This window comes from Oncorhynchus kisutch, unplaced genomic scaffold (genome assembly GCF_002021735.2).
Source record: "Oncorhynchus kisutch isolate 150728-3 unplaced genomic scaffold, Okis_V2 scaffold855, whole genome shotgun sequence".
In the NCBI taxonomy this organism is placed as follows: domain Eukaryota; kingdom Metazoa; phylum Chordata; class Actinopteri; order Salmoniformes; family Salmonidae; genus Oncorhynchus; species Oncorhynchus kisutch.
This window is the reverse complement of record NW_022262800.1, coordinates 34,846-45,367: the sequence shown is the minus strand read 5'-3', so window position 1 is coordinate 45,367 and position 10,522 is coordinate 34,846. Positions and strand designations below refer to the sequence as shown.

Sequence of the window (10,522 nt, the reverse complement as noted above, 5' to 3'; positions counted from 1 at the left end):
TCTTTGATCTCTCTCTCTGCTCTATTTGATATTTCTCTTTCTCTCTCTGCTCTATTTGATCTCTCTCTTTCACTCTCTCTGCTCTATTTGATCTTTCTCTCTCTGCTCTATTTGATCTCTCTCTTTCTCTCTCTCTCTGCTCTATTTGATCTCTCTCTTTCTCGTTCTCTTTCTCACTCCCTCTTTCTGCTCTATTTGATCTCTCTCTCTCTCTCTCTCTGTTTTTGATCTCTCTCACTCTCTTCTCTCTCTCTCTATTTGATCTCTCTCTTTCTTTCTCTCTATTTGATCTCTCTCTCTCCTCTATTGATCTCTCTCTCCTCTATTTGATCTCTCTCTTTCTCGTTCTCTTTCTCACTCCCTCTTTCTGCTCTATTTGATCTCTCTCTCTCTCTCTCTTTCTCTATCTCTGCTCTATTTGATCTCTCTTTCTCTCTCTGCTCTATTTGATCTCTCTCACCTCTCTTCTCTCTATTTGATCTCTCTCTTTCTTCTCTCTCTATTTTGATCTCTCTCTCTCCTCTCTATTTGATCTCTCTCTCCTCATTTGATCTCTCTCTTTCTTCTGTCTCTCTGCTCTATTTGATCTCTCTTTCTTTCTCTCTCTGCTCTATTTGATCTCTCTATTCTCTCTCTCTGCTCTATTTGATCTCTCTCTTTCTCTCTCTCTCTGCTCTATTTGATCTCTCTCTTTCTCGTTCTCTTTTCTCACTCCCTCTTTCTGCTCTATCTATCCTCTCTTTCTCTCTCTCTCTCCTGCTCTATTTGATCTCTCTCTCTCTCTGCTCTATTTGATCTCTCTCTCTCTCTCTATTTGATCTCTCTCTTTCTCTTTCTCTCTCTCTGCTCTATTTTTATCTCTCTCTTTCTCTTTCTCTCTCTCTGCTCTATTTGATCTCTCTCTTTTCTCCTCTCTCCTCTATTTGATCTCTCTCTCTCTCTCTATTTGATCTCTCTCTTTCTCTCTCTCCTCTCTTGATCTCTCCCTTTCTCTCTCCCTCTATTTGATCTCTCTTCTCTCTCTCTTTCTCTATCGCTGCTCTATTTGATCTCTCTTCTCTCTCTGCTCTATTTGATCTCTCTCACTCTCTCTCTCTCTATTTGATCTCTCTCTTTCTTTCTCTCTATTGATCTCTCTCTCTCCTCTAGTTATCTCTCTCTCTGCCTATTGATCTTTCTCTTTCTCTCTCTCTCTGCTCTATTTGATCTCTCTCTCTCTCTCTGCTCTATTTGATCTCTTCTCTCTCTCGCTCTATTTGATCTCTCTCTCTGCTCATTTGATCTCTCTCTTATCTCTCTATTTCTCTCTGCTCTATTTGATCTCTCTCTTCTCTCTGCTCTATTTGATCTCTCTCTTCTGCTCTTTCTCTCTCTCTCTCTCTCTATATTTGATCTCTCGCTCTATTTGATCTTTCTCTTTCTCTCTTGCTCTATTTGATCTCTCTCTTCTCTCTATTTTGATCTCTCTCTTTCTTTCTCCTCTCTCTCCTATTTTGATCCTCCTCTTCTCTCCCTCTGCTCTATTTGATCTCTCTCTTTCTCCTCTCTCTGCTCTATTTGATCTCTCTCTTTCACTCTCTCTCTCTCTCTGCTCTATTTTATCTTGCTCTCTCCTGCTCTAATTTGACTCTCGCTCTCTCTTGCTCTATTTGATCTCTCTCTTTCGCTCTCTCTCTCTCTTGCTCTATTTGATCTCTCTCCTCTCTGCTCTATTTGATCTCTCTCTCTCTGCTCATTTGATCTCCTCTCTCGCTCTGCTCTATTTGATCTCTCTCTCTCTCTTCTTCTATTTGATCTCTCTACATGTCAGAGATGTCACTCTTGCAAAAGAGATGCCAAGTGTGAGCTGGTTTCCCAGGTCACCCATTGGAAAAGACTTCTATGGCCAATTTGTTTTCACAACTTTAAAGATCAGAATGATCCAGAGTCTGTTTTTGCTATCCAGGATCAGATGATTACAATCTGGCTGTTTTTCAGCCATTTTCCCCACTCCAGAAAATAATTGGATCAATCTGATCCAGATGGCAACTGATCAAGATCACAGAATCCAGATTTTCAGTGCTTTGAATTGGCCCACACCACGCCATCTAATTGACATTGGGGTACTACTTCACTATTACAGGGACACACAGATGAGTGAACTACATTTAATGAAAATAAGTCAAATTTAAAATGGAGCAAATCCCTTTTATATTGTGCCTTCAGGAAGTATTCAAGGGGGGTTGGGTGGATACTTTTATAAATGAGATTTCAATAAATGTGCAAATGTCTAAAACATTTTTTTTTTGCCATTGTGCGATATTGTGCATAAATGGGTGAGGGGAGGATATGTTTAATCATTTTTGAGTTCAGGCTGTAACACAAATGGGGTAAATATTTTTTTTATGAAATTAGCCTCACTAAATTTGAATCCTGAATTTTATTTTATTTATTTTATTAATTTTTTAAAATGTAAAATGTTTTGTATTTTTTTTTTTTAAAGGTGATATTGGATTACCAAATCCTTATCTGAAGGATCAGAGTATCATTTCAGTTTTGGAAAAACCCAAATCAGATTAAAATGTTAGATATGTTAAATCCAGATATCTGTCTCCTTGCCTTAATGGGACAAATATCATGTGCGCGCGGTTATTGGTTTGTTTCAGTTCTTCATCGGGCTGCTCCTCATCTTCATCCTCCTGTTGATCGCTGGAATCCTGGGAGCTGTCGGAGAGAAGAAGGTGAGGAGGAAACGCTCACTGGTTGAATCAGCGGTTCCACATTTCAATGAAAATTACGTTGAACAACGTGGAATAGAAGTTGAATTGAATTCTAGTGCTCAGAGGATGTCTCACACACCCGCTGTTAGTGAGGGGAAGGTAGGGAGGACCGTCATCACCCGTGATGACCCACTCGGTGCGATCAGATTTTTATATTTTATTCAGTTAGGAGAAGCTCTTATACAGAGCAACTTACAGGTGCAAACTAGGGTTCCTTGGGGAAAGGAACAGAGACAGTTTGTCCCTTATTCGCTCGGATTCTAACCTTCGACCTCTATTGGTTCCTGGCCCGACTCTTAACCTGTTGGGGGACGTCAAGGACCTTGACACTTGTTGAATGTGGTAATAAACATGCTTTCCACACCTGTTTCATGTCTTTGTGTGACTCTCCTACTGTTCCACACCTGTTTCCTGTCTTTGTGTGACTCTCCTACTGGTCCTTGACTGTAAATGTCCTCTTCCAGTCTCAGGTGTGGGTGAAGGAGAGTCTGGCGAAGCTGCTACCACTGAGTGACCAGAAGTCTGAAGTTCAAACGGACTTACAGAAACTGGAAGTGGAGGTACCACAGAGAATGATAGATTGTCTTTTTACATGTCTAATTATGGTGTCTATGAACACACGGGCAACGCCGTTGAGGTACTCGCTGTTTTGAAGTAGTACACTTCATCACAAGTTAAATGAGTTCTTTGATCTCTCCTGATGACCAAGTTGGACATGACTCCAACAGGGCCATCAGGAGGGATCAGCCAATGAAGTTGAACCCCACCCCCCTACAATTCAAAATTCCTCAATGGCATTACCCATGATAACACAGTTAAGAACAAATTCTTATTTACAGTGACGGCCTAGGAGCAGAGTGTTAACTGCCTTGTTCAGGAGCAGAATGACAGATTTTTGTCTTACCTGTGTCAGCTCGGGGATTCAATCTAGCAACCTTTCAGTTGCTGGCCCAATGCTCTATCCACCAGGCTACCTGCCGCCCCCAAAAAGTGGTGGTTTCACAGGTCCCAAGATGAATCACCTGGACATAGGATGTGCCACATGTTATCAATTCCCTGTAGTGAACTACTTTTGAGGCAGGACCCATAGGGTCCTACTTTGTTTCCAAAGGGAATGGGGTGCAATTTGGGACGCAGTAATCGATGGTCCTGTCATGAATGTATGAATAATTATTGGTTTAACTTAGTTGGATCCAGATTAATTGTTCTAATCGGCTACGAATGTTATTGGATTATTTTTGTCGACTAACTGAATAACTTGTTTTTAAATGTTAGATGGAGTGCTACCTAAACAGATTGTAGTGAAATATTTTTCAACGGCAAAATAACAGTGTGCCTTTACTGAACACAACCCCTGTGTCGGTGAGACGGAGGTCTAACTCCTTGTTTTTCAGGCAAAGTGCTGTGGACTGATCAACGGACCCTCTGACTGGGGCTCCACTGTCCCCAGCTCTTGTGACTGTGTTGACACCGCTCAGGCGTGCCAAAGTGCAAATGGACGCCAAGTGTACTCAACGGTAAGCAGACAATCACATATTATTAATGAAAGACTATTTAGAAAACTCAAGGAAGGTTTCCTTTATACCAAGTAAAGCCACATCAATAAACACACATTACATTACAACTACACTACCACTACTTTACATTCCACTACACTACCATACACTACCACTACTCTACATTCCACTACCATACATTACCACTACACTACCACACATTACCATTACACTACCATACGTTACCACTACACTACACTACATACATTACCATTACACTACCATACGTTACCACTACTCTACATTCCACTACATTACCACTACACTACACTACCATACATTACCATTACACTCCCATACGTTACCACTACTCTACATTCACACTACACTACCATACATTACCACTACACTACCATACATTACCACTACACTACACTACCATACATTACCATTACACTACCATACGTTACCACTACTCTACATTCCACTACACTACCATACATTACCACTACACTACCATACATTACCACTACACTACACTACCATACATTACCATTACCCTACCATACGTTACCACTACTCTACATTCCACTACACTACCATGCATTACCACTGCACTACCATACATTACCACTACACTACCATACATTACCCTTACACTACCATACGTTACCACTACTCTACATTCCACTACACTACCATACATTACCACTACCATACATTACCACTACACTACCATACATTACCACTACACTACACTACCATACATTACCACTACACTACCATACGTTACCACTACTCTACATTACACTACACTACCATACATTACCACTACACTACCATACATTACCACTAACACTACCACTACCATACGTTACCACTACACTACCATACGTTACCACTACACTACACTACCATGGACGTTACCACTACACTACACTACCATACGTTACCACTACACTACGTTACCACTACACTACGTTACCACTACACTACACTACTACGTTACCACTACACTCTTATAAACAGAACCTGTACAGGGAACTGATCTACAGCCACATGAAACCTTAGAGGGTTCCAGGATGATACAACCACGAACCGCAAAGCAGCGTCTTCGTACAATTACCCTTCACCTGGTGTTCACTAGTGTTGACTGTTTGCTTTGTCCTCTGCAGCCTTGTGTCAAGTTTGTGACTTCCTTCATGGAGAAGAACGCAATCATCGCGCTGGGGATTGCATTTGGTATCGCAGTCTTGATGGTAAGAATCCAGAAGTTTAATCTCTATAACAAAGCCTCTATTGATACACTATATTATACACAACAAAGCCTCTATTGATACACTATATTATACACAACAAAGCCTCTATTGATACACTATATTATACACAACAAAGCCTCTATTGATACACTATATTATACACAACAAAGCCTCTATTGATACACTATATTATACACAACAAAAGCCTCTATTGATACACTATATTATACACAACAAAGCCTCTATTGATACACTATATTATACACAACAAGCCTCTATTGATACACTATATTATACACAACAAGCCTCTATTGATACACTATATTATACACAACAAAGCCTCTATTGATACACTATATTATACACAACAAAGCCTCTATTGATACACTATATTATGCACAACAAAGCCTCTATTGATACACTATATACACACAAGCCCTATTGATCACTATATTATGCACACAAAGCCTCTATGATTACACTATATTATACACAACAAAGCCTCTATTGATACACTATATTATACACAACAAAGCCTCTATTGATTACACTATATTATACACAACAAAGCCTCTATTGATACACTATATTATACACAACAAAGCCTCTATTGATACACTATATTATACACAACAAAGCCTCTATTGATACACTATATTATACACAACAAAGCCTCTATTGATACACTATATTATACACACAAAGCCTCTATTGATACACTATATTATACCACAACAAAGCCTCTATTGATACACTATATTATACACAACAAAGCCTCTATGATACACTATATTATACACAACAAAGCCTCTATTGATACACTATATTATACACAACAAAGCCTCTATTGATACACTATATTATACCAACAAAGCCTCTATTGATACACTATATTATACACAACAAAGCCTCTATTGATACACTATATTATACACAACAAAGCCTCTATTGATACACTATAAGTTATACACAACAAAAGCCTCTATTGATACACTATATTATACACAACAAAGCCTCTATTGATACACTATATTATACACAACAAAGCCTCTATTGATACACTATATTATACACAACAAAGCCTCTATTGATACACTATATTATACACAACAAAGCCTCTATTGATACACTATATTATACACAACAAAGCCTCTATTGATACACTATATTATACACAACAAAGCCTCTATTGATACACTATATTATACACAACAAAGCCTCTATTGATACACTATATTATACACAACAAAGCCTCTATTGATACACTATATTATACACAACAAAGCCTCTATTGATACACTATATTATACACAACAAAGCCTCTATTGATACACTATATTATACACAACAAAGCCTCTATTGATACACTATATTATACACAACAAAGCCTCTATTGATACACTATATTATACACAACAAAGCCTCTATTGATACACTATATTATACACAACAAAGCCTCTATTGATACACTATATTATACACAACAAAGCCTCTATTGATACACTATATTATGCACAACAAAGCCTCTATTGATACACTATATTATGCACAACAAAGCCTCTATTGATACACTATATTATGCACAACAAAGCCTCTATTGATACACTATATTATGCACAACAAAGCCTCTATTGATACACTATATTATGCACAACAAAGCCTCTATTGATACACTATATTATGCACAACAAAGCCTCTATTGATACACTATATTATACACAACAAAGCCTCTATTGATACACTATATTATACACAACAAAGCCTCTATTGATACACTATATTATACACAACAAAGCCTCTATTGATACACTATATTATACACAACAAAGCCTCTATTGATACACTATATTATGCACAACAAAGCCTCTATTGATACACTATATTATGCACAACAAAGCCTCTATTGATACACTATATTATGCACAACAAAGCCTCTATTGATACACTATATTATGCACAACAAAGCCTCTATTGATACACTATATTATGCACAACAAAGCCTCTATTGATACACTATATTATACACAACAAAGCCTCTATTGATACACTATATTATACACAACAAAGCCTCTATTGATACACTATATTATACACAACAAAGCCTCTATTGATACACTATATTATACACAACAAAGCCTCTATTGATACACTATATTATACACAACAAAGCCTCTATTGATACACTATATTATGCACAACAAAGCCTCTATTGATACACTATATTATGCACAACAAAGCCTCTATTGATACACTATATTATGCACAACAAAGCCTCTATTGATACACTATATTATACACAACAAAGCCTCTATTGATACACTATATTATACACAACAAAGCCTCTATTGATACACTATATTATACACAACAAAGCCTCTATTAATACACTATATTATACACAACAAGCCTCTATTGATACACTATATTATACACAACAAAGCCTCTATTGATACACTATATTATACACAACAAAGCCTCTATTGATACACTATATTATACACAACAAAGCCTCTATTGATACACTATATTATACACAACAAAGCCTCTATTGATACACTATATTATACACAACAAAGCCTCTATTGATACACTATATTATACACAACAAAGCCTCTATTGATACACTATATTATACACAACAAAGCCTCTATTGATACACTATATTATACACAACAAAGCCTCTATTGATACACTATATTATACACAACAAAGCCTCTATTGATACACTATATTATACACAACAAAGCCTCTATTGATACACTATATTATACACAACAAAGCCTCTATTGATACACTATATTATACACAACAAAGCCTCTATTGATACACTATATTATACACAACAAAGCCTCTATTGATACACTATATTATACACAACAAAGCCTCTATTGATACACTATATTATACACAACAAAGCCTCTATTGATACACTATATTATACACAACAAAGCCTCTATTGATACACTATATTATACACAACAAAGCCTCTATTGATACACTATATTATACACAACAAAGCCTCTATTGATACACTATATTATGCACAACAAAGCCTCTATTGATACACTATATTATGCACAACAAAGCCTCTATTGATACACAACAAAGCCTCTATTGATACACTATATTATACACAACAAAGCCTCTATTGATACACTATATTATGTACTGTACCAGTCATATACATGGAATACATTTGTATTGTTCCAGTCACTGTTCAGTACTGGTCTGTTTCATCTTCACTAACTCTTACTTTATGGCTGTTCTCATTGGCATTAAGATGGATATGGCAAGACTGTACAAATGGATCTGGAACCAGGCTAGACACCACAAACTGATGTGGGACCGGGCTATAGCCTGGTAGTGAATGGGTTGTGACGTACCGTTTTGTGTTTCAGCTCTTTGGAATGGCCTTCGCCATGACCCTGTACTGCCAGATTGGGAAGAGGGACGCCAACACTGCCTAATGCAGCAACACGTGATACACTTGATCTGGGGTTGTGGTCAAGGTGAATTAGAAGTCATCAATTCAGGAAGTCAACTGAAATTCCAATACAATAAATGAAATATATATCTATTTTCAATGATTTCTCAAACTGAAAAGCAGAAGTTATTTATTCCAAGTTTTTACATTAGCAATGTTAAATACAATTCACTTCCTCAATTGACTGACTTCAATTCAAATTGACCCCAATCATGACTTGATCAAAAGCTGGCTTTGACATATCCCATACAGCATGCTTGCAACATGTACTTCATACTGAACGGTGGGGTTCAAATCTAGTCCATTCAGAAAGTACACTGAAATTCCAGTTCTCTTCAATCAGGAACATTTGGAATTAGGTTTGCTTTGTGAATTGACTGGACTGGAAATGGACTGGACGCCCAACCTGCTGAACTATGGACCACAATGCATCATGTGTTTCTCCATCATTTACCTGCATCAAATGATGCTCTGATTTAGATTTCAGATCTTTGTTAAATTATGGCAGTTTCTTCACTTGTGAAGTTGATTGATCCATATATCATTGAACATGAATTAGTGTGTTTATTTTTCTTTAAAAGGAGCTCTGTTTCATTGTGTACTGCTCTACGTCTCTCTCTGAATGGGGGGCTTCGCTGTCCATACACTGAACTGTGTATTATTCATGCTGAAATGTTGAACCTTTCCCCCGTATTATTGCTATCATCTCGTAGATATTAAAGTCTGACGGTAAATATTGATCACGCTGTATATACATTTACCTGTTATATATTTGAGTTGTATAATTATTGCAGTACATGTCAGAATGTCTTCTGTTCAAGGCCTGTGACCAACGTCTTTATGGCTGTTCCCCTTCTTGAGGCACATCAGAAATAAAGAAGTAGTAACTCACTTGGTTTCCTCATTTGTATCCCCGCCTCCAGCCCGCCTCTTCAGAGAACAACTGACTCATTAAGAAATCCGGTCTTAAAACCTCAGAAGGAGGGCTGATCTAGGTTCAGTTACGTAATAGATCAGATTACATGGATGGTGGGGGGAGATCTGATCCTAGGTCAGATTACATGGATGGTGGGGGGAGATCTGATCCTAGGTCAGATTACATGGATGGTGGGGGGAGATCTGATCCTAGGTCAGATTACATGGATGGTGGGGGGAGATCTGATCCTAGGTCAGATTACATGGATGGTCGGGGGAGATCTGATCCTAGGTCAGATTACATGGACGGTGGGGGGAGATCTGATCCTAGGTCAGATTACATGGACGGTGGGGGGAGATCTGATCCTAGGTCAGATTACATGGATGGTCGGGGGAGATCTGATCCTAGGTCAGATTACATGGATGGTCGGGGGAGATCTGATCCTAGGTCAGATTACATGGATGGTCGGGGGAGATCTGATCCTAGGTCAGATTACATGGATGGTCGGGGGAGATCTGATCCTAGGTCAGATTACATGGATGGTCGGGGGAGATCTGATCCTAGGTCAGCACTCCTATTCAGAGGCTTTATGAATATGGGCCCAGCTC

General features: G+C 38.1%; 1 protein-coding gene across 1 annotated transcript; it reads left to right on the top strand.

The window, feature by feature from the left end:
- Positions 1–2,603: 2,603 nt before the first annotated feature.
- LOC116362651 (tetraspanin-8-like) lies at positions 2,604–9,889 on the top strand (the record flags this gene model as incomplete). The annotated part of the gene is made up of 5 exons (XM_031816702.1): positions 2,604–2,720; positions 3,224–3,319; positions 4,154–4,276; positions 5,431–5,514; positions 8,913–9,889. Coding segments are annotated over 5 exons (489 nt in total), but the record flags the coding sequence as incomplete, so codon positions are not given.
- Between the last annotated feature and the right edge of the window lie 633 nt (positions 9,890–10,522).